Source organism: Malus domestica, chromosome 05 (genome assembly GCF_042453785.1).
Source record: "Malus domestica chromosome 05, GDT2T_hap1".
Classification (NCBI taxonomy): domain Eukaryota; kingdom Viridiplantae; phylum Streptophyta; class Magnoliopsida; order Rosales; family Rosaceae; genus Malus; species Malus domestica.
This window is the reverse complement of record NC_091665.1, coordinates 44,817,885-44,845,313: the sequence shown is the minus strand read 5'-3', so window position 1 is coordinate 44,845,313 and position 27,429 is coordinate 44,817,885. Positions and strand designations below refer to the sequence as shown.

Below are 27,429 nucleotides of genomic sequence, written 5' to 3'. Positions count from 1 at the left end.
ATGACTCTTCTTACTGCTACTTTGTCCACTACTGCTTTATCTTGTGTGATTGGATGTCAGAGTTCTCAAGAAATGTGGCTTAGTCTTAGAGAACGGTTTGTAAACATGACCGGGACTAGTATAGTTCAAATGAAAATTGATTTGCAAAATATACAGAAAGGGTCTGAATCAATTGATGAGTATCTTCAAAGAATTAAGGATACCTGAGATCAACTTGTTGCTGTTGGGGTCTTCATATCTGATGAGGATATTGTGATTGTGGCTCTTCGAGGCCTACCTTCTGAGTATAACACCATCAAGTCTGTGACTTGTGGTAGTGAAACTCTTGTGTCCTTGAAAGAGTTGTGTTCACAGCTTCGAGCTGAGGAGTCCACTTTGCAAAAAGTTTCAAAGCAAGTTCCTTTGATGTCTACAATGCTAGCTCAATCTTCCAAATCTGGCACACATATGAGTACAATAAAATTGCTTGGTTGATTATTTGGACTAATTTATTGTGTTTGTGTGCGTAGGTTGGGAATGTGTACGTTCAGCTCAGTGAGGAAGAACAGGCTCAAGATGCGCTTCAGAATCTAACTGGGAGTTTCTATGCAAGTTAGTTTAGGGGTGGGCACTTAGAACCGAAAACCGAAACCGAAACACGAACCAAATAGAACCCACCAAATAGTTTGGTTTTGCGGTTTTGGAATGGTTTCGGTTTTGAAACCGAACCGCAACATAGAAAACGGTTCGGTTTCGGTTTTGACTTTTGAAAACCACACCGAAACCGAACCGCACCACAAATATTAATGAACATTTAATTAAATGTCCATATTAAATTTCATGTTTTAATTGGTTTTTTGTTAGAATTCACGCACTTAGTATGGACACAACCACACTAGAATATCATCATTCATCACTTTCTTTCGTTCATTAACTTGAAGGACCTTTGTTATTTTATACCATCACACACACACACACACACACATATATGTACAAGGGTGGACTAATCTTATTATCAAGAGTCGAACAATGATCTAATGAAGTCCACTCATTTGAAGCATGATATAACATATTCTAGTATGAAAGTTTCGCTCATGTTTAATGAATTCAAAGTTATTCAACTTGTTTTATGTTATACCTTGTACGGGACATCCTTTTGTTGCACAAACATATTTTAACATCACAACTGCATGCAACATGCTAATTGTTTATATAACAAATGTCTTTTTCCTATTGCTACTGGGAAATGCTTGTTAATATGTAAAATTGCAAATTGTACATTTTTTCTTAAAAACCAAACCGAAACTGTTTGAAACCGCATTGAACCGAACCAAACGATTTGGTTTCATTTCAATTTTAGCTTCCAAACCGTAAAAAATTTTGGTTTCGATTTTGGTTTCACTCAAAACCGTACTGAACCAAACTGTGCCCACTCCTAGATTAGTTCCCCTTATTTTTCTTATCTTGATATGTTACGAACAACACGATCAATAGTCGTGATGGTACGGTGGTTTTATCGTCACTATAACATGTTTCACCGTAGTCACCTTCCTGTCTTTTGATTGATTCGTGATTGTAGATGCTTGTGTCTTTTCTAAAATTGATGAGGTATTTCAAAAGTTTGACATTCGATTTCATCTTATTTACAACAATGCCAGCTAGATAGGGCTGGGTGGGTTGGGAGGGTAATTGTTAAAAGTTAGGAGGGTAATTTTGTCCGTGGGGTTTGAGACGGGTTGGAATGGGTTGGGTGGCTTAGCGCAAACAGAGGGAGAGAGACGGAGGAGTAGGGGTTGCAAAATGGGGTTAGGGTTGATTTTGGTTCCTGAAATCGTGGGCTGGTGTCGGTGGGTGTGAGATTTTGTGAAACGAAGCTCCATACACATAGAGAAGGAAGAGGTAGGTTCTGCATCTTCTAATTAAAATTAAAATTTCATATCTATCTTCTCTGTCGGGCCCTAAAGATTTCTATCAAATTTTGATCCGTTCGAGTCGCTGCAGACAACCCGACTTCACTCTTGTCTCCGTTGTCTTTCATTCTCGATCCACCGCTGCATTAATTTTTCGGCCGTATTGCAGGTACGATTTAGAATCAGAAGCATGCACAAAATCTCCATCGCCATGGTCAGATTCACCCCTCCATCTTCGCTGCTCTTCATAAATCGAGCTCAGCCATGCAAGTCAGATGCCAAACCTCCTGATCTTGGTGTCGACACACTCACAGGTAAAATTTTCTCACCTTATGCCTTTAACTTCATCTCCGATCATAGTAGATTAGGGAAAAATAGAAGATGACCGTCTCATGTATGTATTCTCTATGTAGAAGCCTCAAGATCGAAGACGACGGTGTTTAGGCGTGAAAGAAGGCACCCCAGAGTTCAGATCTGATGTTTAAAAATACGGCGGAGGACACGAAGTTCTCAAATCCAAGATGAAAAGGTATAATCCACGCCTTTGTAACTATTTGTGTCCTTGATATAATTTTGCCACTAGTTTTTTTTTTTTTTATATTTTTTTTATGGCAAGTAGAAATCTTAGAAGTTAAAGAAACGAGCGATAATGTCATCCATCACCCAACTGCGGTTGCATTTGGATTTTATACAAATACATTCTTGGTCAAACAAAATGGGAAAAAATGGTTGTATCAACATCACCTCTTTAGTTCTACGAGAGGAACTAAACAAAACATTTTTCCTGAATCCCATAAGTCTGCAAGAAGCAAAACAAGCTAAGAGTCATTTATCCAATATAAACACATGGAACTCTGTTCGAATTCTTACTCTTATTCTCTCTAATTTTTTGCTGTTTAGTTTGGACTCCCATCGCAGCATCATCATTTGCTCTTGCAGCCGCTTTTGATGCAAAGGTTCTCAGCCATGACATTTGAATCAAAATTCTGGTATGCCGCTTGACCTTTGATGCGGTGCTTCCCCGTACTTTCCATTTGAGTGATTGTTATTTTTGTTCTCTGTAGTTTTTAGGTTTATGGATAAAATATCTGAGGCCTCTTTATTCTTCGATATGATTCCAATTTGGCACTGTATTATTTCTTTAAGAACATTTCAAATGAGTCTATTTGTTTCTGAGATGTATGTTGTAAAATTCTCCTCTTTTTATGGCTTCCTACTTTAGGGCTTATTAACTTTAGAATTTGTACCATAGCGATTAATTGTTTTTACTTTTCTGAAAAATAGAAGTCTTCTTGGTTTTGCACTTGAATTCTTCTTAGTCAGTCATTTTTATCTGATGCGAAGACTTTTGTGTTTCAATCATTGTTTCAGTTTATCAGCCGAAATGAATGACTTCTTTGTTATAAAAACCCTCATGCTGCTGAAGCACTTTTACTACTTTTTGAGGTTTATGTAAATTTTCAAAGAAATCGCATGATACCAATAAATCAGAGGTTTAAACATAGTAAATCTTGCAAGCAATGTGTTGGAAGAGTTTTGTGCTTCATAGAACAGTTTTGTTCTTAAGGGCTGTCAAAATTTGGAGTGTTGGTGGGATATTCAATTGTTGGTAGGTACTGGTGAAAGGATCAGATTTTGGTAGGATTTGTTGTTGGGAATCACATCTTTGCAATCACATTTTTTGTTTTTCCCATGAACTAGGACATAAATGAAGAGAACCTTCAAGACTTAAACTGCTGCCATCTTTCTGATGTGAATTTGAAAAGATTCGAGTACAAAATTGAACTAGCCAAATAGAAAGTAAAGTGAAGGAGCATGAAAGTTACCTATTAAGTGAATTTGAATAATTTTTTGGGAAAAAGTATAATTTTTAAATCCCAAGTTACCTGCTCTTCTACTTATGCTACAAGTACAAGGAATCATGACTCAATTTTGATTCACTGTGCAGGTGCATTTTGGGTGCGTTTGATACGCAGACGGGACGGAACGGGACGGGACGGAACGAAGGTGTAATTTTTGAAAAAGACATGGGGTATATTTGTCTTAAAATGGTAAAACATTGCGTTCCGCAAACGTGTAACAAACCCGTTCCGGGGGGGGAGGTGGAACGCAAAAACACTCAAAATCTGTTCCGTGGAACAGCCCGTTCCACCCATTTTTGGCGTACCAAACGCGGGACGGAACGCCTCGTCCCGTTCCGTCCCGTCCCGTCCCACGTACCAAACGCACCCTTTAGCCACACACTGACAGCTACTGCTGCACTTTAGGTACAATTAAACAACCATCATTCTCCAATTCATGTGAAATACTCGTACATTGTATATAGTTGGGACTTTAAAAAATCCGCCATTTTTTTAAGATAGGCTTTTAATGTAAATTCAATAGAATGTAGATCCAACTGAAAGACGTAATTTACTATGTCGATTCAGCTGCTTTGATTGGTTTCTGAATTATTTAAAAATTGGTGTGTTAAACTATGATTACGAATTCAAAACCCGCAATGGAGCTTGGGCATCTTTGCTAGTATCAACTATAGTAAAGAGTAGGGTGTGCAGCAATATCAATTATTGTAACTTTTCTTGCTCATCGTAATAGCTACCATGTATTTTCCGATTACAATCAATGTAAGCCGAGACGAAAGGAACTAAGAAACAGTCAGTCACAAATCGACAATTTAATTCTGACCATAAAGTAGAAAGGTATAACCACCGAAACGAGTAAATGATTGTCAGAATTGCGTATTATAATTGATTTACCTTGTTGACCGAGAGATTGCGTGCACCGAGAAGCAAAGAGAAGTTGGCCCAGCCAGAGCCAACCACTCCTGCAATCTGTGGTTTACTTTATTTCAATGGTTGAATAGTGTAAGTCTCGGAAGAAGCTTCCTTAAATATTTAATTTAGCACTCCCGTCTATGTCAGCATCTTCAATTATAATAGAGTGAAACCTCGCTGATGAAAGAATACCTACAAAGATGTAATATAAAATAGACACTTGCTTATACAATGATATCATTATAGCGGTATTTTAAATTAATCACGTATTATTTGATTTAAAGTTATTATGCATTTTAAATTTCAACTTATCAATATAAGAGTGTTATTGGCTTGAGACCCCCACAACGACATCCTTTCTTCATAATAGTTGCATAGGCTTGATGCGTGAAAAAGTTGCGCTTAAACATGCACGTGTAGAGGAATGGTAGCAAGTACCAATACTGTATCGTAGCTAGAGCTACTATTAAAAGTCTGGTCTGTGTTAAAAAAAAAAAGAAAAAAAAGTCTGGTCTTCCCACCACCGCGTCTTGTGTAAAGTGAGGTATTCATTGACTTCGTTCTTCATATATAGACGTGTAGCAAGTTTTCCATCAGAACTATAATCCTCTTTTACAAACCAATTTTAGCAAAAATATCAAATAATGCCAGCAATGGATTCCTCAAGATTTCTATTCTGCCTCTTTCCCATTCTGTTTCTCATGATTAATCAAGCCCTTGGTCAAAATTGCATAGACGGAAAAGGAAACTATACCACCAATAGTACCTATCAGACAAACCTCAACCGCCTCCTCTCCTCCCTGCCCTCCGACGAAAACGGCAACGGGTATGGCTTTTATAATGCATCCTATCGCCTAAACTCGTCGAACGAGCACATTTATGCAATCGGGCTTTGTAGAGGAGATGTCACGGTGGGAGATTGTCGTAGCTGCCTAAATAATTCCCGATATGATCTCCTTCAGCGTTGTCCTAATCAGAAGGAAGCATTTGGATCGTATGAGAAATGCAATTTACGCTACTCAAACCGCTCCATCTATGGCGTCATGGAAACTGAGCCTTCGCGGCCTTCGCCGTATTACTGGAACATAAATAACATATCGTCGTCCGAGCTGGATGGATTCAACCAAGAGCTGGAGAAGCTACTGGACAGCATAAGAAGGGAAGCTGCAGCTGGCGGTTCTCTTCGGAAATTTGCATTCGGAAACACAAGTGCCCCAACTTTCCAAACAATATTTGCACTAGCGCAATGCACGCCAGACATATCAGAGCAAAATTGCAGTGATTGCTTAGTTGGGGCTTTTGCATATAGCTCCAATTTTTACGGGAAAGTAGGTGGGGGAGTTAATAAACCTAGCTGTTACTTTAGATTCGATCTTTACCCCTTCTATGACCCTACAACTGTCAAACAACTGCCATCTCCGCCACCAATACATTCTCCACCACCATCAACCAATACCACAAACACTTCACAAGGTACGCACGCATAACGTATATGTATGTACACTCCATTACATACGTTGATGACTATATTTGCTTGACACTGATCTCAAAATTTAATTGATCAATGGTAACTCCTCTCTCTGATAGATCAATCACTTAAACATGTTATTCAGAATCTCATGTGATTAGAGAAGATATATTTATGATTTTACTTTGCAGGATTGAAGAACGGCAAATCTCGGACTGTCATCATTATTGTTGTGCCAATTATTGCTTCTTTGGTACTAGCAATGTTCATGGGCATTTGTCTAAGAGTACGGAATGCAAAGAAAATGTTTCAAAGTAATTTAATTCCAGGTACGTATTGTAACAAAATAGACACAGTAACATTAATTTAACTCAATTTTCTTCAAGTGGGAAGCCTAGTACTGTTACGTCATCTAGATGTAATTATGTTACATATCAATATTTTGTTAAAATTGTACCGCAGGCGAAGACATGGACGAAATTGGAAGTGCAGAATCCTTGCAATTCAATTTTGACACCATTAGAATTGCCGCAGATGACTTTTCTGAAGCCAATAAACTAGGACAAGGAGGATTTGGTTCTGTTTACAAGGTAATATATAAAACATCCATTGAAGGTAAGATTCTCACATCATACCTTACGAAATAAAATACAATATATATAGTGATTGTTCCACTATTGATCACCGAGGCCGGCTTTATTGTGAAAAGAGTAAATTGTAGCAATGGTCCATGAACTTTACTCAAATTGGAGCAATAGTCCCTCAACTAAAAATTCATTACCATTGGTCCCTCAACTTATTAAAATGTGTAGCTATAGTCATTTTCATTAATTTCTTCAAAATTTTGTCAAAATATGTTATGTTGGAATAACCATTTATTTAATTAGGGTCCATCAACTCATCAAAGTGTGTAATTATGGTCATTTTCGTCAACTACGTAAAAAATTTTGTCAAAACGAGTTATGTTTGAAGGACCATAGTTACAATTGGGATAAAATTAAGGGACCATTTCTCCAGTTGAATTAAAATTAAGGGACCAAAGGTAATAGATTTTTAGTTGAGGGACCATAGCTGCACGTTTTAATGAGTTGAAGGACCAATGATAATGGATTTTTAGTTGAATGACCATTGCTCCAATTTGAGTAAAGTTCAGGGACCATAACTACAATTTACTCTTGTGAAAAAACCTGACCTGCCAAATAAGTTCTCCGAATATAACAAGTTAGGCGAAGGTGGATTCGGTGCAGTTTTCAAGGTAATAACCCAACAAATATATAATGCATTAGTTCATGAGTCATTCTATTAATCCAACATTGTATTGTATATATAAATTGCTTAGATCACAACAAAATTGTTGGATAAACTAAAGTACCTATATACCTTATCACAGGGAATGCTTATTAGTGGACAAGAAATAGCAGTAAAGAGGTTGTCAAAAAGCTCCGGACAAGGTGTACAAGAATTTAAGAACGAGGTTGTATTGGTAGCCAAGCTTCAACACAGAAATCTTGTCAGGCTATTAGGATTTTGCTTGGAAGGAGAAGAAACCATACTTGTTTATGAATATGTGCCCAACAAAAGCCTTGATTATTTTTTATTTGGTATGTGAACATCATTTGATGAATATACATATATGTTTGTGTCAGTAAATATAATTCTTTGTCGTTCCTAACTTCAAAAAGTACTACTTGAACTTGATAAATTTGCAGAACATAAAAAACGAGAACAACTAGATTGGTTGAGCCGCACCATGATAATTGGAGGAATTGCTCGAGGAATTTTGTATCTTCATGAAGATTCGAGGCTTAGAGTTATACATCGTGATTTGAAAGCTAGCAACATTTTATTAGATAGCAACATGAATCCGAAAATATCAGATTTTGGGATGGCTAGAATGTTTGGAATTGATGATCAAACTGAAGGAAATACCAAAAGAATTGTTGGTACTTAGTAAGTTTCAACTTATACAAATACCTCTATCTAATATTAGTAATCTTAAGTTCCAATTATTTGTTTCAACTTATGTACTTAACTCTATCTTTAAATAGACAACGGAAAAGTATATATTTGTTATTTAAACTCTAATATATGTCAACCATTTCTGTCCTGTAAAGTGGTTACATGGTTCCAGAATATGCTATGGAAGGGTTGTATTCAGTAAAATCGGATGTCTTCAGCTTCGGAGTACTTCTGCTTGAGATCATAACGGGGAGAAGGAACTTTTTAGGCTTTCATCGCACAAATTGTAAACCTACTCTTATAGGTTATGTAAGTTTTTTACTTGAAATACTTATTCAAAATATTCGTGAGCTAATTAATGTAGCTATTAAAACTGGAGTAGTACATACATCCCTGAGAGATATTGATTGCAGGCTTGGCAATTATGGAATGAAACGAAAGGGTTGGAGTTGATGGATCCCTTGTTAAAAGATTCCTGCAGTCCAAATGAATTTTTGAGGTACATCCACATTGGACTATTGTGTGTTCAAGAAGATGCAAACAACAGGCCGACCATGTCCTCAGTTGTTCTTATGTTAAAAAGTGAAACTATTATTCTTCCCAGACCTGAGAAACCAGCCTTCTTTACAGGAGGATATGTTGACCACCATGATCAAGTGCGTCCTCAAGATTGCTCAGGCAATGGTTTGACCATTTCTATCGATGTTCCTCGTTGAGACCGATGACAATAAGGTTAATATTTTGGAAGTTCTTCCGTTAAAGGCTCTTGAGCTGCATTTAGAGACAATCCTATAATCTTTACAGTTTTTCTTTCACCTTGTCATTTGTATAGGGTAAATGTTAATTACCATGCGCTCCCTAATAATCTCGAATCTACATAATTTGTTATTACGCATCCTGTATATGACTAGCAGTATGACTTGAGTAGTGTTATTTTACATACTTAATATGTTTTGAGTTAATTTGAATAGTGGTCCATAACTTGTTACAATCTGTAACATTATTTATTTTTGGTAATCACGTTAGAATAATTCCTTTTATATTTTCCTCTTTAAACCCTTAATTTTGGAAGGTATTATAAAACAATGTTTACTCAAAAGAACCATTACTATACCTTATGACCTGTTTAGGGACCGATGCTCAAATTTTCTCATATCTTTCAGTAGGAGTGTTATTTTTCATGTGATCTAACTATACCTCAATTTGGTGTGATTTTCTTCTCAAATTAAAAAATCTATAAATTCGTGTCATATATATGCAGATAATTACTCAAGGAAATTTCAATTTTCTCGCAAGATTGTGAACTGAGTTTGATAACCAATTTGATCCATGAAACAGTGAGGAATTTAAGGGCATGTTTGGTATCCTATTTGAATTTTTTTATCATTTCTCAAAACATTTATTAAGAACATTTCTTGAAAACAATTTTCTTTAAGACTCAAAAACTTAATTGGTTGGCGATTTAAAAATTTTAAATTTTACAACTTAAACTAGACAAAGAGATCTAAAAAGAGGGGGGTCATAGGAGAGGGAGAAAGAGAAGAGAGAAGGAAAGAAAATAAGAGATGATTGAAGGAGAGAAGAAGAGGAGTGAGAGAAATAACCGAGAGAATGAAGAGAGCAAATTGGAGGAGACACAAAAAGGAAAAAAAAATAAATAAATAAAATAAAAGAGGAAAGAGAAAGAAGAAAAGAGAGAGATAGATTTGGAGTGAGAGAGAGCAAGCGGAAATGAAAGAAATGAGTGAGTTTAAATTTAAAAACTTTAAAAACTCACTTTTTATGGTTTTAGAGAATAGACTATATTTTTTAGTTAGTCTTGAGTTCAATTTTTTAAAATAGTCCTACCAAACAATTTTTTAAGGTCTAAAACTTGAAAATTGTTTTTAAGTTTAAAAAATTGGATTCAAGTAGAGTACCAAAGAAGCCCTAAATTTTTACAACGAAAAATATCCATGACGACGATGTTTTAAGTGAGAAAATGTCTTCCCCTCCGGATCCATTATGTGGGGATTCTAAGGATCCCTACATCCCAATCATTCATCGTATATCGTGCGGCCAGTTTTCGTAAGGTACTATTTGTGATTAACTTAAAATAATAAAAATAAAATAATTTCTGACCGCACGATTCACGATGTACGGATGAGATGTGGGGATTCCTAAGATCCCCACATAATGGATCCGGAGGGGATCCATGTTCTTTTATAAAAACCATGGTATTAAATATCGGTAATATCGGAAATATCGGTAGTCTGAAAACACGGAAATATCGATGGAAATATCGGTAAAATATCGATATCGATAAAAATTACATGGAAACCACGGAAATTGTAAGAAAAACTTGGAAATTTTTATTGAAACTTTGCAGGATGTTTATTTAGTCAATTATCTATTAGTTTATCACAAAAAATTGGAAGGAAATGCATTGCATGATGGATTTAACATTATCAAGTTGATTATATAGCGAGCTGACAAACATTGTGAGTGTAGAAAATATGTAGTAATTAATGAAAGAAGTCTAAACACACCATAATCATTTATATATAATGAATTAGTACAATATTTTACACTTTAGTACCACATAGAGTTCCTATGAGGTTCAATTTTTTCACTATCTTCATCATCTCTATGTGTAGAGTGAGTGTCTTGTCAAAATTATTTGGAGATGCTTTTGAATTATTTATATGTTTTTTTATTTGATTTTGAATTATTTGGATTGGATCATTGCATTGGATTCTTTTTTTTTCTCACACCACCACACATCACACGCAGAAGAGAGAGTCAGTGAGTCAGTGTGTCACAGACAAACCCCCCCCCCCCAAAATCCAAAACCACGCACGCCCACAGAGTCTCACTCTGGATCCTTCTCTCTCTAGAACTTCTGTCTTTCTCTTCTCTCCCTTCCTTCTCTCTAGAACTTCTGAGCTTCTCCCTTCTCCAGTTCTTCGTCTTCTCCTCCTGCTCCCTGCTCCTCTCGCCGCTGATATGCAGGACCCTCCCGTCCTCCACCTCCACTTTCACCTCCTCCTTTTTGATCCCCGGGAGGTCCGCCTTGAAGATGTGGGCCTCCGGGGTCTCCTTCCAGTCGATGCGCGTGTTGGCGATGACGGTTGTTTCCCGGGCCTCCGGGGTCTTCTTCTCTGAGGCCTGACCTCTCTTCTCCCCCTTCTCCATTCGACCCACACACACACAGATCTCCCCCTTCTCCCACTCTCTCGATCCTTCGCCCACTCTCTCGATCCTTCGCTGCCGTTGATCGTGGCTCTGGCGAAGTCGGACTTGGCTCAGTCGTCTCTGGTGGTGCGCCGCTGAGAAAGGAGTTGGCCCAGTCATCGATTTTTCAGGTGAGATTCCATTGAAACCCTAAGCCCTAAACCGACATCATATGTTGAATCGTTGATGCATGCGTGAAATTTGAAGCATATATGTGAAATTGAAGTTAAAATTCGTGTTTTTGCAAGGTTTTTGGGACGAAATGGGCTCGGGAACAGCCACACCATCTCCGGCGTTCGAAATCGGAGTCCGATTGCACCGTTCAACGAAATATCTCGATATTTCCAAAATATCGCGATATTATCGATATTATCGATAATATCGCGATATTTGGACGAAAACCACACAGAAACCTATTTAAATATCCATTACCCGAAAAATCGATATTATCGGCGATATTTCGCCGATAATATCGATATTTAAATCTGTGATAAAAACTATATACCGAGAAGCTGGAAGTAAGAATCCCATGATAATGTTACAATCACACCTTGTATATATTTGATTAATTATACAAACTTTAATTAAGGGAATTGTTATTAGCACTCCTAAAACCTCATTTAACACTCCAAACTTTCAATAATTAGAAAGAAAAATATACTTGTGAAGAGTATATAATGAGATTTTTTTAGTGTTAATAACAGTTCCCTTAATTAATACTAGGATAAATAGTAAAAAGGATTCTAATAACTAGTATGCCTTCAATAGCTCAGCTCAGCTATATCTAACTCCCTCTCTCTCTCTATTCAGCTACAAGAAGAGAAAGTTGAGGTTTCATCATAAAATCAATTGGTAAAATGAAGAGTAGTTTAACCTCTTATAAGCCCATGGAATTCCCTCCTCCTATTAAAATGAGACTTATTCTCAACACGTCCCCTCACGTGTGATAAATTTTCAAGCCTAACACGTGGATAATACAATAGGGTGACGCAGAGCGCGTGTTACCGTTTGGCTTCACACGTGGGACAACCTATTGGAATAAGTTAATATTTAGTAGAAAAGAGAATGTAAATATTTTGTAATTACTAGAGTCTTGTTTTAGGAGAGGTATTATGTCCTTTATTTGTTGCCTTTCTTGTAACTAGGGTTGTACATATCCTTTAATTGAGAATTATGGAATACACGGAAATTATCCCGTAAAATTCTATTTGGTATCAGAGCCAAGGCTGCCGTAACCCTAGTTTTTCCGCTGTGCTCAATCAACTGTTTTTTCTGCAATTCTTTTCGCAGAGATCAGTCACTGTGCGTGTGTGTTGTTGCTGTGTGTGCAACCGTGTGTGAATGGTATTGATGTGCTTGTGGTTTTTAACAGTGTACAATTGTTGTGCAATTGTTAGCATACAATTGCTTTGCATCAATTGTCAAAGTACCTTTTCCTTTATCCCGTGGGTAGTAAACAATTTGGCTTGCTATCCAATTTGTTGCAGTGAGTATAACTATAATTCTTGTGCCGAGCTGCACTTGAATTGTTGTCCAATATCGTGCCCTTGTTCCTGTGCGTGTTAGTACTATTATTTCAGATTATGTCTGCAAGTTCTGCAATTTTTTCTCTTTTGAAAAAAAAAAAAGGATTTGTGGGTTCTTGCTACTGCTTGCAATGTGTGGATTGTTCTCTTGTACCGTGGGCTACAGTTTGTGCTAGTGATTTCTGTCCGTGGATCAGCGTGTCTACAGCTGCAAGTGTGTAGTTTGTTGCGTATAAGTATTGTGCGTACTTGTTGTTTTGTGCAGTGTGTAGAGACTGTTGTGCAGTTGTTATTACAATGACCAATACCGGTTGGATTTTAGATTCCGGTGCAACGGATCATATGACGTATGATAGAACTTTGTTTCAGTCCATGAAAGATTCTCATAAAAAGTGTGTGGCAACTGCCAATGGTACTACTGCTGCCATTGTTGGAGCGGGAACAGTGTCTCTTACACCCTCTCTTCCGTTACATAATTGTTTATTGGTTCCGTCATTGTCCCATCACTTATTGTATGTACCTCAAGTCACTGAACAATTGGATTGTGTTGTAGTAATGTATCCTTCATTTTGCTTGCTTCAGGATATTCAAACAAAGGAGATCATTGGGCGTGGCACTAAGAGAGAGGGACTATATTATGTGGATGACGTGGTTCCTGGAAGAGCTCATTTGGTTCATTCGTCACGTAATAGGAATCTACAGAAGGTATTGTTATTGCATCGTCGTTTGGGGCATGCATCGTTTGGTTATTTGAAACATATAGTACCTGATTTGTTCAGTGGTATTGAAAACTCAGAATTGAAATGTGAAGTATGTATTTTAGCCAAAAGTCATCGTGCTTCATTCCCTCCAAGTATGAATAGAAGATCTTCTCCATTTGCACTAGTACACTCTGATGTGTGGGGGCCTTCCCCTGTTAGTACTACTTCGGGAATTAGATGGTTTGTTACTTTCATGGATGATTGCACTCGTATGATGTGGTTGTATATGTTGAAAAATAAAAGTGAGGTTTGTGATGTGTTTCGTCTGTTTCAACAGATGGTTAAAACTCAGTATTCCATTGATATTAAAGTTTTGTGTTCTGACAACGGTGAAGAGTACATAGCTTCTGAGTTATCCCGGTTTCTACAAGATCGTGGAATTATTCATCAAACTACATGTCCGCATACTCCACAACAAAATGGGGTTGATGAGAGAAAGAATCGTCATATCTTGGAAACTGCTCGTGCCCTGCTTATTGGTGCGTCTGTGCCTAAACGTTTTTGGCCTGAAGCCGTTACCTATGCTGTGTATGTGATTAACCGTATGCCATCTCGGGTTGTAGAATTCCGTACCCCTCTTCAAGTATTAACGGAACATGTTCCTGTAGTATCCACTAATACCCTTACTCCTCGTGTGTTTGGATGTGTAGCATATGTTCATATTCACATGATTCATCGTAGCAAATTGGATCCATGTGCCCTTTGGTGCGTTTTTGTTGGGTTTGCCTCTTAACAGAAAGGGTATAAGTGTTATCATCCTGAAACTCGACATATGTATGTGACTATGGATGTTACTTTTTCTGAATCAGAGTATTTCTATTCTTCGATCCCATCACCTTCAGATCACCAGGGGGAGAACACTAGTGGTGATCAAGTTGATCTTGGGTGGTTAGAGGTACCCGAGGATGTGATATGTAGTTCAGGGGGAGCATGTGTTGACGACAAGGATGAAAATGGGACACCAAATTTTCGACAAGAAATTGCCGAGAATGATATGGGCCTTCAGTTGCTGCCTGCCGAGACAAGTGCAGGTTTTAGGCAAGGTCCTACTGAGGAAGCTATAATAATCCAGCAGCCTACTGCCGAACCAAGTACTTTAAGGGAAGAAGTGCCATCTGCAGAACCCACATCACATTCTCTCTCGCTCGATAGTGCCACCCAATGTGTCTACTCTGAATATCCCTGAGGTAAGTACTACAGATGCTCATGTAACTAATCCAAATAATGATGTAAGTATGTATAAGTTGCCGCCAAGGCAAAATCGTGGTGTTCCTCCTGACAGGTTTTCTCCTGAAGGAAAAGTAAAGTATCCAATATCAAATTATGTGTCGTGCAAAAACCTTGCACCTGAACGTCAAGCCTGGGTAAATAATGTGGAAGCAATCCAAGCACCAACCCGAGTTGAGGAGGCCTTGAAGGATCCTAAATGGGTTGCTGCAATGGATGAAGAAATGATGGCACTACACAAGAATGATACATGGGAGGTGACGGAGCTACCTAAAGGCAAGAAACCAGTTGGGTGTAGATGGGTTTTTACAATTAAATATAAGGCAGACGGATCGGTAGACAGATATAAAGCAAGGTTAGTAGCGAAGGGGTATACTCAAACTTATGGTATTGACTATCAGGAAACTTTTTCTCCAGTAGCGAAGATGAATACGGTACGTGTTCTGATTTCTTTAGCTGCAAACTTGAATTGGCCACTGAAACAGTTTGATGTAAAGAATGCTTTTCTTCATGGGCATCTAGAAGAAGAGGTGTATATGGATTTTCCTCCGGGGTACAATGCCGGAGGAAAAACCGGAGTATGTAGATTGCGAAAGTCACTCTATGGACTTAAGCAATCACCTCGTGCATGGTTTGGGAGATTTACTCAGGTTATGAGGAGGTTTGGGTATTATCAAAGTCATTCGGATCATACATTATTTGTGAAACGGGGAAGTGGTAAAGTGACTGCCTTAATAATTTATGTAGATGACATGATAATAACCGGTGATGATTCAGAAGAGATGATGAAGCTTGAACAAAACCTTGCTGCCGAGTTTGAGATGAAGAATTTGGGAGATTTAAAATACTTTCTTGGAGTGGAAGTCGCTCGGTCATCTAGAGGTATTTTTTTGTCTCAACGTAAATATGTTCTGGATTTATTAAAGGAAACAGGCATGCTGGGGTGTAAACCTGTGGACACTCCTATCGTAGAGAAACATTATTTGGGGATTTATCCAGATCAGGAACCGGTTGACAAAGGGAGATATCAAAGACTGGTGGGGAGGCTGATTTATTTGTCTCATACTCGTCCGGATATTGCTTACGCGGTAAGTGTGGTTAGTCAGTTTATGCACTCACCAAGTGTAGATCATATGGAGGCAGTGATGAGAATCTTGGCATACTTAAAGTCTGCTCCGGGTAAAGGAGTTTTGTATGAGAGTCATGGGCATATGAGGATCGAGGGATTTACGGATGCTGATTGGGCCGGTGATGTGACTGATAGAAGGTCTACATCGGGGTATTTTACATTCGTTGGAGGCAATTTGGTTACGTGGAGGAGCAAGAAACAAAATGTGGTGTCACGGTCTTCTGCCGAAGCCGAATATAGGGGAATGGCACATGGTGTATGCGAGATGCTTTGGCTGCAAAAGTTACTTGAGAGCCTTGGTTTTACACAGAAGGAGGCAATGAAGTTGTATTGTGATAATAAGTCCGCTAGAGAGATAGCCGAGAATCCAGTACAGCATGACAGGACTAAGCATGTTGAAGTTGATAGACATTTTATCAAAGAAAAGCTGGAGAAGAAGATTGTGTCAATACCATTTGTGAACTCAGAGGAACAACTTGCAGATGTACTTACCCATGCCATGTGCAATAGAAGGTTTGGTGAGTCGCTTGTCAAGTTGGGCATGAGTAATATTTATGCTCCAACTTGAGGGGGAGTATTGGAATAAGTTAATATTTAGTAGAAAAGAGAATGTAAATATTTTGTAATTACTAGAGTCTTGTTTTAGGAAAGGTATTATGTCCTTTATTTGTTGCCTTTCTTGTAACTAGGGTTGTACATATCCTTTAATTGAGAATTATGGAATACACGGAAATTATCCCGTAAAATTCTATTCAACCTACTTTGATACCATGAAAAAAGTTGAGGTTTCACCACAAAACCAATTGACCATATGAAGAGTAGGTCTCTTTTATAAGTTCATGCAAGATATTTCCTCCCATTAACGTGAACTCATTCTCATCAACAAGAAGAAATAGAATCCTTCTTGCTGAAGCAACGACTCCGAATTCTCTTCCTCCTTTGTTCTTCGTTTTTCAGCTGCTCGGTGTGAATCATCGTCTCACTGAATCAATTTGCAGTTTTGTTTTCAAATAATACAAACACGAATCAAACACTGACAGTTTACTATTATTTGATGGTTGTGAAGTCCTTGTCATTATCTATTAGTTTTGGGTCAACAAATCTTTCAACTTGTGGTGTGACTGAATTTTAATTTTTACTGATGTGAGTTTAACTAATTTAATTAAACAAGTCTTTGATCAATACAGTATTCTTGATCAAGACTTTGTTGAGCAGGATTGCATATCTATGGATTTTCGGTCAGCAAGGAAATTTGTGCGATATAAGCAAATCGATACTTTGACCGGTTTATATAATAAGTGAACAAAATAGAGCCTGCATAAACACATCAACAACAACAAAAATACATCATCCCATTAAGTGGGGTTGATTGTATGAATCCTAGAACGTCACTGTACTCGATTTTGGGCCAAGTATTTTATTAGCTCCAAATAGTCTCTGTCTTTTCTTAAAGTCTCCTAATTTTTTTTAAGTCTTCATCTACCCCTTGTGCCCTTGTGTTATGAGTCTTTGTCACGTAGTTGCGTTTTCTAACTGGAGCATCTTTAGGTCTTCATTTCAAATGTTCAAACCATCTTAATCAATTTTTTCTTATCTTATTTTCAATTGGGGTCATTCCTACTTTACATTGGATATCCTTATTATTCTTGATCATATTATTTCTTGTATGCCCACACATCCTCATGCTGCTATAAAGACTCCAAAGACCTTACTAGTAATTTCATGGCAGCTCCCTTCGAGTAGAATGGTCAAACAAATAGTTAGACTTGTACTAACCAACAGACACTGCTTGTTTGGCCAGTCAACTCTAAACAATCACATTTTAATCAAGTAGTTTAAGCATGCACTATATGTGACCAAGCTGCAAAGTCTTTGATCAATCAACAATTAACCGATCATTTGAACACCATATGTTATTCCTGGTCTCTATCAACATGCAGATCATGACTTTAATCACATCCGGCTTGCGTCTTCCATCAGCAAGGAAGTTTCTGTGATGGTCACATGTAAACTTGTAGCTGGAACTTCACTGTCAAAACTGAAACGTCGTCAAAATAAATCTTCAAAGTGTTTCTTGCTTTTGGCCAAAATCTGTGTTCACCGTGAACCCTTTTCTAGCAAATGGACAAAGATAAACTTCTTGTAATGCTTTTCGCAATTATTGTGCTGTTGATGCCGGCTGCCCTTTCTGCTACAGATCCCCTTTCAATTTTTTGTTCAGCTGATGGCAGAAGTAGTCAATTTGAAAGCAATCTCGAGCGGCTATTGAGTCATTGTCTTCTAACACTTCCATCACAGGAGGTTTTTACAATGACACGATTGGAGATGGACGTGACATAGTCCCTGGACAAGCACTTTGTAGATGGGATGTTAACTCCATAGTTTGTCGAAACTGTTTCATGAAGCAAGCAAGGAAATCTTCAAGAGTTGCAAAACAACTGATGCAATGTTTGGTACAAGCTATGCCAAGTTCAATATCCATACCAGATGTTCTTTCAACTAATCGTTTACACAGGAAAGTATCTGGACAAGGATAGTCAGGAGAAGAATGTATCAATCCACACCATTTCAGTGATGTATATATTGGCCTATTTGATGACAAACGTAGCCGCGTTTAGACCTTCTATGCATACGTTTGCAACTGGGAGGGAAGGATAAACAAAAACTACAAAATCTGTATTTAAATTTGTTAGGGAGTTACGGGAGTTACCATAGTTACGGTTCTTCAAGGACAATACATTATTGTTTAGCTATTATGTTGTTATTAGCCTTTATTAGGATATAATTGGTTTTCCGTCCCATTGTAACCACTAAGAAGATATCTTATAATTTGTGTATAAATATAGGTTGTAATCTCTTAAATCTAGATATTGAATATACGGTTTCTACAAAATTATTTAAAATAAATAAAAATTATAAAATCTAACACTCGGTACCCCTTTTTCATATTTTATATATTTTGGAATTGGTCATTAGGGATTCACATATTGCATTGCAGTTTATGTTACCCAAAATAAGTAAATTAAGACTCTGCGTTATAGTTTCTGATTTATGATAATCAAATTAAATAATCCAATATTTAAAGGTATATAAAAAAAATACAACATTAAATGTGACTAGTCAAACATGCACTGCAATGGATAGTTTAAAAGGAAAACTAATGAAAATGGCTTGAAAACTTTGAGTTTTAATGATAAGGACAAAATAAAGGGTAAAGTAAATAGTACCAGGATTGACTTTTTAGTGTAAAAATGTGGTTTTTCGTTAAAGTGAACAGTACCAGGTGCTTTTCGTTAAACTCCCCTAGTTTAAATCCACAAAAAGCAAATCACAATACGGACATTGCATCGTAGTGTTTGAATCGAACATTAAGATTGCTACTGTGCAATTTTGCATCAATTTCACTTTATTTACGAGTTTGCCACCGGGCTGATTCTATCCTAAATTTCGCTTCATTTACAAGATTGCCACTGGGCTTAACAACGGGTCTTCGGTCTTTCGGCTGGATCTGGGCTTATGGCTTGGGGAGAGAGAGGGAAGGGCGACAGAAGGGTTGAAAGGGAGACGTTCGCCGGGATTTAGGGGAGAGGATTTTCGGGAGGGACGTGCGGGTGGGTGTTCTGTGGCTGATGCATCGGTCAGAGGGTTGTTGGGGGGAGGAGAGGAGGGGGACAGAGGGACTGACGGATTGGAGAGATGGGAGCTACGGGTTTGGACTGAGTAAGAGAGGGATTGGGGTGGGTTTAGGTTTGTTGTCATTCAGTGAGGGTTTCGGGGATGGGAGGCCATGCCTCCTCTGTGAGAGAGAGAGAGAGAGAGAGAGAGAGGCCATTGCCGCAGATCCTCGATTTCATGAGTGGGAGAGGGGAGATGGTCAGAGAAAAGTATGAGCCACCGCTTCGCACGGTGGAAGCTAGCCCAGGCGTCTGTCATCGCTGCACCTCGACTTCTTCTCCGCTTTTTCTTTGCTTTTTGATTCTCTCTCGGCATTCTCAGTTTCTGCTACTCTCCACAAACCCAAATTTCTTTATACCGTTCCAGTATTCAACGATAAACCCAAAACCCAGATCCCTAAACCCAAATTTCTTCATTTTTTTTCCCTCCTCGAGTTCGGACAGGAGCGGCAGATGTACCCAGATGAGTAGATCCTCAAGTCCATTTTATGCTCCTTAACAAGACCAACACGGTCGACTACGCCATGGACATCCACAAGTCCCTCCATCACACCGAAGATGTTCCCCAAGGTGATTATATAGACACCCCCTTTTGTATTTATAGGTGTATGTGTGTTTGTTTGTGGTAATTTTTGTATATACAGGTCTGTGTGTGTGTTTGTATATGCGCACCCATTAGGTGTTTGACAATTTGTCTCTGTGGATGTTTAGATATGGTGGATAGGAGGGTAGAGGTGGTGGCTCGCCTCAAAGCTCTGCCCTCTCTCTCCACCCCACCCCTCGCCCAAGGTTTGGTTTAGAGTCTAGACCCCTGTTTGGTTTCCGGGAAAATCCCAAGCTCAAATATTCTCGCACTTTTTCTCAATTTTTGTGTTGGAATTGATAGGTTGCGTTGAAGGAGGTTATCGAGAAGGTTCTCGCTGAGCCGATACGGCTTCAGTTCGTTGTGGCTAATATTGGAACTGGGTTTTCATCGAATCTCTTGCACAGGTTTCAATTACGTTGAACTTGAATGTTTTGAACTGAAGTCAATCAGGAATTTTTTGTTGTTGAAACCGTTGTACTTGAATGATATAGATGTGGGGAATACATTTACAGAATGATTAATTTTAACCATTGAATTTTATTTCATTTTTCCTTGGAGTTTGAGTAACAAGATCATCAAATTCTTATATTCGTTATTTGTGAGAATAAATACAGATGCATAACAATATTGTTACACTTCTACTTTTCTTTGGTTTTTATACATTTTGTGTGTTTGCTTAGTCTTGCCTTGGAGTTGGATGCACTTTGTGGGATGGATTGTGATTTGTTTGAAAATATCTTTAGTGTGGAGGGAGAGGATAGCCGGGATTTTTGACTCGGGGGCGGGTGGGTGTGGCTGTGGGAGATGCATCGGTCAGAGGGTCGTTGGGGGAGGAGAGGAGTGGGACAGAGGGAATGACAGATTGGAGAGAGATGGGAGCTACGTGTTTCGACTGAGTGGGAGAGAGATAAAGGGATTTTGTCCAATTTTTGAGAGAAGGATGGACAGGGAGAGAGAGAGAGAGAGAGGGCAGAAAGCATGGCTGTGTGCATTTTTTGGGGTTAACGGGTTACTCCACAGGGTTGTTAAGGAGAGAATGGCTGAGGGAGGTATGGGAGAGAGTGGGTTTTCAGTTTTCACCTCTGATTCAACAGGGAATGCACTGTTTTAAAATCATTGTTTATTGTTTGGTTTGCCATTTGCTTTGTTAAAACTGTGATGAATATTTTGTTGTTTCATTAAAATTGTAATGGATGTTTATAGGCTGTTTAGTTGGGTGTTAGGGAGATTAGGCTGTTGAGTGCTCTGTTCCGTACACAGTTAGAGTCAGGTTTGTGTCTTCATAAGCTAGGGGGTTGCACTGTGCTCATTTCTGTGTTTCTTCATGATTTGCTGCTGTTTCCTTCTCAACAAATCAAATTGAGGTTGCTTTTCCGCTTCACATCGTTTGAATATCCCTCTGTTGCTAGATTGTTTCTCCATACTTTGTTGCTTCTGTATTTCTGTGATGTGAGTGTTGGGGAGATTAGGCTGTTTTAGCAACTGTTTAGCTCCTCTGTTGGTAGTTTGTTTTTCCAATTCTTGGTTGCTTATGTATTTCTGTGATGCACTTCTTAATTTTTTCTTGACATGTATGCAGATCAAACACAAGCATACACATCAAACCATGCATTCACAGAGCAGGCGCCAAAAAACCATCATTGAGGTATTTGTTTATCCATTCTTAATTTTGTTAGGTGTTGGAACAAATCGCTTAACTGTGTTCGAATGCAGACTCTTATTCTCTCTAATCTTAACTGTTAGGGTCCTCTGTTATATTCTCATATCTCTTCTGCATTTGGATTTGGATTTTATACAAATAGATTCTTGGTCAAACAAAATGGGAAAAAATGGTTGTTTCAACATCACTTCTTTAGTTCTATGAGAGGAACTCTGTTCGAATTCTTACTCTTATTCTCTCTAATTTTTTGCTGTTTAGTTTGGACTCCTATCGCAGCATCATCATTTGCTCTTGCAGCTGCTTTTGATGCAAAGGTTCTCAGCCATGACATTTGAATCAAAATTCTGGTATGCCACCTGACCTTTGATGCAGTGCTTCCCCGTACTTTCCATTTGAGTGATTGTTATTTTTGTTCTCTGTAGTTTTTAGGTTTATGGATAAAATATCTTAGACCTCTTTATTCTCCGATATGATTCCAATTTGGCACTGTATTATTTCTTTAAGAACATTTCAAATGAGTCTATTTGTTTCTGAGACGTATGTTGTAAAATTCTGCTCTTTTTATGGCTTCCTGCTTCAAGGGCTTATTAACTTTAGAATTTGTACCATAACAATTAATTGTTTTTACCTTTCTGAAAAATAGAAGTCTTCTTGGTCAGTCATTTTGCACTTGAATTCTTCGTAGTCAGTCATTTTTATCTGATGCGAAGACCTTTGTATCAATCATTGTTTCAGTTTATCGGTAGAAATGAATGACTTCTTTGTTATAAAACTCCTCATGCTGCTGCAGCACTTTTACTACTTTTTGAGGTTTATGTAAATTTTCAAAGAAATCGCATGATACCAATAAATCAGAGGTTTAAACATAGTAAATCTTGCAAGCAATGTGTTGGAAGAGTTTTGTGCTTCATAGAACAGTTTTTTTCTTAAGGGCTGTCAAAATTTGGAGTGTTGGTGGGATATTCAATTGGTGGTAGGTAGGTACTGGTGAAAGGATTAGATTTTGGTAGGCTTTGTTGTTGGGAATCACATCTTTGCAATCACATTTTTTGTTTTTCCCGTGAACTAGGACATAAATGAAGAGAACCTTCAAGACTTAAACTGCTGCCATCTTTCTGATGTGCCTGATGTTTATGTTCGGTTGAATTTCAACTTCTAGGTAAGTTTATTATAAGTAATCTCATGGTGGTTTGGAAATAGCATTGACTATTTGTGTAGTACAAACTTCTGTGTAGCACCTGCCCTTCTACTTATGCTACAAGTACAAGGAATCATGAGTCAATTTTGATTCACTGTGCAGGTGCATTTTAGCCACACACTGACAGCTACTGCTGCACTTTAGGTACAATTAAACAACCATCATTCTCCAATTCATGTGAAAAACTCATGTACATTGTATATAGTTGGGACTTTAAAAAATCCGACATTTTTTTTTAAGATAGGCTTTTAATGTAAATTCAATAGAATGTAGATCCAACTGAAAGACTTAATTTACCATGTCGATTCAGTTGCTTTGATTGGTTTCTGAATAATTTAAAAATTGGTGTGTTAAACTATGGTTACGAATTCAAAACCCGCAATGGAGCTTGGGCATCTTTGCTAGTATCAACTATAGTAAAGAGTAAGGTGTGCAGCAATATCAATTATTGTAACTTTTCTTGCTCATCGTAGTAACCACCATGTATTTTCCGATTACAATCAATGTAAGCCGAGACGAAAGGAACTAAGAAACAGTCGGTCACAGATCGACAATTTAATTCTGACCACAAAGTAGAAAGGTATATCCACCGAAACGAGTAAATGATTGTCAGAATTGCGTATTATAATTGATTTACTTTGTTGACTGAGAGAATGCATGCACCGAAAAGAAAGGAGAAGTTGTTCCAGTCTGTGGTTTACTTTATTTCAATGGTTGAATAGTATAAGTCTCGGAAGAAGCTTCCTTGAATAGCATAAGTCTAGGAAGAAGCTACCTTAAATATTTAATTTAGCACTCCCGTCTATATCAGCATCTTCAATTATAACAGTGTGAAACCTCGCTGATGAAAGAATAATCAAGTAGTATTTGATTTAAAATTATTATGCATTTTAAATTCCAACTTATGTTATTGGCTTGAGACCGTCATAACGGCATCCTTTTTTCATAAGAGTTGAGTAGGCTTGGTACATGAAAAAGTTGTAAACGAAAAGCCAGATAATTAGAGATCATGTAGATTGTAGAACACTTAAACATGCATGTGCAGAGGAATGGTAGCAAGTACTAATAATACCGTATCGTAGCTAGAGCTATTACTAAAAGTCTTCCCACCACCGCGTCTTGCGTAAATTGAGGTATTCATTGACTTCGTTCTTCATATATAGACGTGTAGCAAGTTTTCCATCAGAACTATAATCCTCTTTTACAAACCAATTTTAGCAAAAATATCAAATAATGCCAGCAATGGATTCCTCAAGATTTCTATCCTGCCTCTTTCCCATTCTGTTTCTCATGATTAATCAAGCCCTTGGTCAAAATTGCATAGACGGAAAAGGAAACTATACCACCAATAGTACCTATCAGACAAACCTCAACCGCCTCCTCTCCTCCCTGCCCTCCGACGAAAACGGCAACGGGTATGGCTTTTACAATGCATCCTATCGCCTAAACTCGTCGAACGAGCACATTTATGCAATCGGACTTTGTAGAGGAGATGTCAAGGCGGAAGATTGCCGTAGCTGCCTAAATAATTCCCGATATGCTCTCCCTCAGAGTTGCCCTAATCGGAAGGAAGCAATTGGTTGGTATGATGACAATTGCATGTTACGCTACTCAAACCGCTCCATCTATGGCGTCATGGAAACTGAGCCTTCTCCCGCTTATTATAACATTAATAACGTATCGTCGTCCGACCTGGATGGATTCAACCAACAGCTGAGGAAGCTACTGGAAAGCATAAGAAGTGAAGCTGCAGCTGGCGGTTCTCTTCGGAAATTTGCATTCGGAAACACAAGTGCCCCATCCTTCCAAACAATATTTGCACTAGCGCAATGCACGCCAGACATATCAGAGCAACTTTGCAGTGATTGCTTAGTTGGGGCTTTTGCAGATATCTCCTCTATTTACGGGAAAGTAGGTGGGGGAGTTAATAAACCTAGCTGTAAGTTTAGATTCGATCTTTACCCCTTCTATGACCCTACAACTGTCAAACAACTGCCATCTCCGCCACCAATAACACCACCAATACATTCTCCACCACCATCAACCAATACCACAAACACTTCACAAGGTACGCACGTACAACGTATATGTATGTACACTCCATTACAGACGCCGATGACTGCATATTTGCTTGACACTGATCTCAAAATTTAATTGATCAATGATAACTCCTCTCGCTGATAGATCAATCACTTAAACATGTTATTCAGAATCTCATATGATTAGAGAAGATATATTTCTGATTTTACTTTGCAGGATCGAAGAGCAGCAAATCTCGGACTGTCATCATTATTGTTGTGTCAATTATTGCTTCTTTGGTATTAGCAATGTTCATGGGCATTTGTCTAAGAGTACGGAAGGCAAAGAAAAAGCTTCAAAGTAATTTAATTCCAGGTACGTACTGTAACAAAATAGACACAGTAACATTAATTTAACTCAATTTGCTTCAAGTGGGAAGCCTAGTACCGTTACGTCATCTAGATCTAATTATGTTACATATGAAATTTTTGTTAAAATTGTACCACAGACGAAGACATGGATGAAATTGGAAGTGCAGAATCCTTGCAATTCAATTTTGACACCATTAGAATTGCCACAGATGACTTTTCTGAAGCCAATAAACTAGGACAAGGGGGATTTGGTTCTGTTTACAAGGTAATATATAGCACATCTATTGAAGATAACATTCTCACATCATACCTTACGAAATAAAATACAATATATAGTGATTGTTCCACCATTGATCATAACACAGAGGCCGGCTTTATTGTGAAAAAACCTAACCTGCCAATCTTAACAACTTGATGATATATATGGGCAACATCACCAATTTCATGTATATATTCCTTAAATGCAACCTTTTTGTTTTGATACTCTTTCAGGGTAGGTTATTCAATGGAGAAGAAATAGCAGTGAAAAGGCTCTCCGTAAATTCTGGACAAGGAGATTTGGAGTTTAAAAATGAGGTCTTGTTAGTGGCAAAGCTTCAACACCGAAACTTAGTTAGGCTCTTGGGTTTCTGCTTGGAAGGAGTTGAAAGGCTTCTTATTTATGAGTTTGTCCCTAATGCAAGTCTGGACCACATCATATTTGGTATTTATGCTTCAATGTTCTTTTTGTACAACTTTAGCTTTAACTTCAAAATTTTACCATAAAATCTCATTCTTGTAACATACAAGAAACATTGTAACCTTGGTTTGAATTGAACATGCAGACCCAATCAAGCGTGCACAACTAGATTGGGATAGGCGCTACAAAATCATAGTAGGCATTACTCGAGGGCTCATTTACCTTCATGAGGATTCACGGCTTAGAATTATCCATCGTGATCTCAAAGCTAGTAATATCTTGATAGATGAAGAAATGACTCCCAAGATATCAGATTTTGGCATGGCAAAATTGTTTGGGGTTGATCAAACACAAGGCAATACCAGTCGAATTGTGGGGACCTAGTAAGTACTCGACAAGGCTACATGGCTTATATTATAATTGTGTCAATCTATATCAATAATCCAAAGTCCTCATCGAAGTTAGTGATCATAAAACCAACATATATTATTCTTGTTTCGATATGCAGTGGATATATGGCTCCAGAATATGCGATGCATGGGCACTTTTCTGTTAAGTCAGATGTCTATAGTTTTGGTGTCTTAGTTCTGGAGATAGTGAGTGGACAGAAAAATAATTCCTTTCGTCATGGCGAGAACATGGAGGATCTTCTAAGCTACGTAAGTACTTAAACTATATGCATAATGCAACCAAGAAAAATAATTTATCTCTAACTATATTTCTACGAATTTCACAATGCAGGCATGGAAATGTTGGAAGGAAGGGACAGCTTCAAATCTAATAGATCCCGCGTTGACGAACGGTTCAAGAAATGAAATAATGAGATGCATCCATATTGGGTTGCTATGTGTGCAAGAAAATATACCCGATAGGCCAACCATGAATGCTATTGTTCTAATGCTTAACAGTTATTCAGTCACTCTTCCAGTACCCTCACAACCAGCATTTTTCAGAGATAGTAACGTTGGATCTGACATGACTTTGGGATGGAAGAATAGTTCGGAGGTGATTACAACCGGGTCGGATCGATCCAATGGCAACTCTGTCAAAGCACCAGAAAATGAGGTTTCATTGATCACTGAAGTATATCCTAGATAGCTTCTTAAGATGAAAACTGCATTTCTAAAAAAAGATTATAATGTGTAATTTACCATTTATTTGGTCATTTTTCTTTTCAATGGTTTAGGTAATTTGCAATAAGGCTTGTAATGTAAAAGAGATAGACCAAGAGTTGTTTTGGGACCAGTCTACCAATCACGGTAGAAAGTTAACCAATCAAACGAGGACTTTGATTAA

At 38.0% G+C, this 27,429-nt stretch overlaps 2 protein-coding genes across 17 annotated transcripts in view; both read left to right on the top strand.

The window, feature by feature from the left end:
* The window catches only part of LOC103419615 (cysteine-rich receptor-like protein kinase 10), a 60,697-nt gene extending 33,268 nt beyond the window's left edge, over nt 1–27,429 (top strand). Inside the window, exons 1-11 of one of the 9 annotated variants that reach the window (XM_070821537.1) lie at nt 20,049–20,190; nt 20,332–20,409; nt 20,507–20,610; nt 21,786–21,851; nt 22,125–22,213; nt 25,321–25,458; nt 25,592–25,719; nt 25,947–26,157; nt 26,279–26,516; nt 26,642–26,792; nt 26,875–27,429. In XM_070821537.1, the coding sequence (XP_070677638.1) occupies nt 25,392–25,458; nt 25,592–25,719; nt 25,947–26,157; nt 26,279–26,516; nt 26,642–26,792; nt 26,875–27,231 (1,152 nt within the window). In that variant the 5' untranslated portion in view covers nt 20,049–20,190; nt 20,332–20,409; nt 20,507–20,610; ... (1 more) ...; nt 22,125–22,213; nt 25,321–25,391 and the 3' untranslated portion in view covers nt 27,232–27,429. Of the gene's footprint in view, nt 1–5,171; nt 6,137–6,322; nt 6,461–6,593; nt 6,722–7,247; nt 7,387–7,521; nt 7,733–7,840; nt 8,082–8,245; nt 8,400–8,503; nt 9,053–19,527; nt 20,191–20,331; nt 20,410–20,506; nt 20,611–21,785; nt 21,852–22,124; nt 22,214–24,179; nt 25,133–25,320; nt 25,459–25,591; nt 25,720–25,946; nt 26,158–26,278; nt 26,517–26,641; nt 26,793–26,874 lie in introns of those variants that run through there. The other 8 variants (XM_070821536.1, XM_070821538.1, XM_070821532.1 and 5 more) reach the window with 8 other exon arrangements.
* LOC103410698 (uncharacterized) lies at nt 1,501–4,383 on the top strand. Of its 8 annotated transcripts, none has more exons than XR_011580865.1 (6): nt 1,501–1,878; nt 2,059–2,203; nt 2,303–2,418; nt 2,790–2,878; nt 3,591–3,661; nt 4,126–4,383. XR_011580865.1 is itself a non-coding variant. In XM_029103277.2 (4 exons), exons 2-4 carry the CDS (start codon nt 2,165–2,167, stop codon nt 4,154–4,156), a joined length of 447 nt encoding a protein of 148 aa, XP_028959110.1. In that variant the 5' UTR covers nt 1,704–1,878; nt 2,059–2,164; the 3' UTR covers nt 4,157–4,383. The 8 variants fall into 8 exon arrangements, 2 of the variants coding, with proteins under 2 accessions (XP_028959110.1, XP_070677641.1); XR_011580864.1 differs by having other exon boundaries at nt 1,533–1,878; nt 3,591–3,848; XR_011580867.1 differs by lacking the exons at nt 3,591–3,661; nt 4,126–4,383 and adding an exon at nt 3,838–3,969 and having other exon boundaries at nt 1,533–1,878.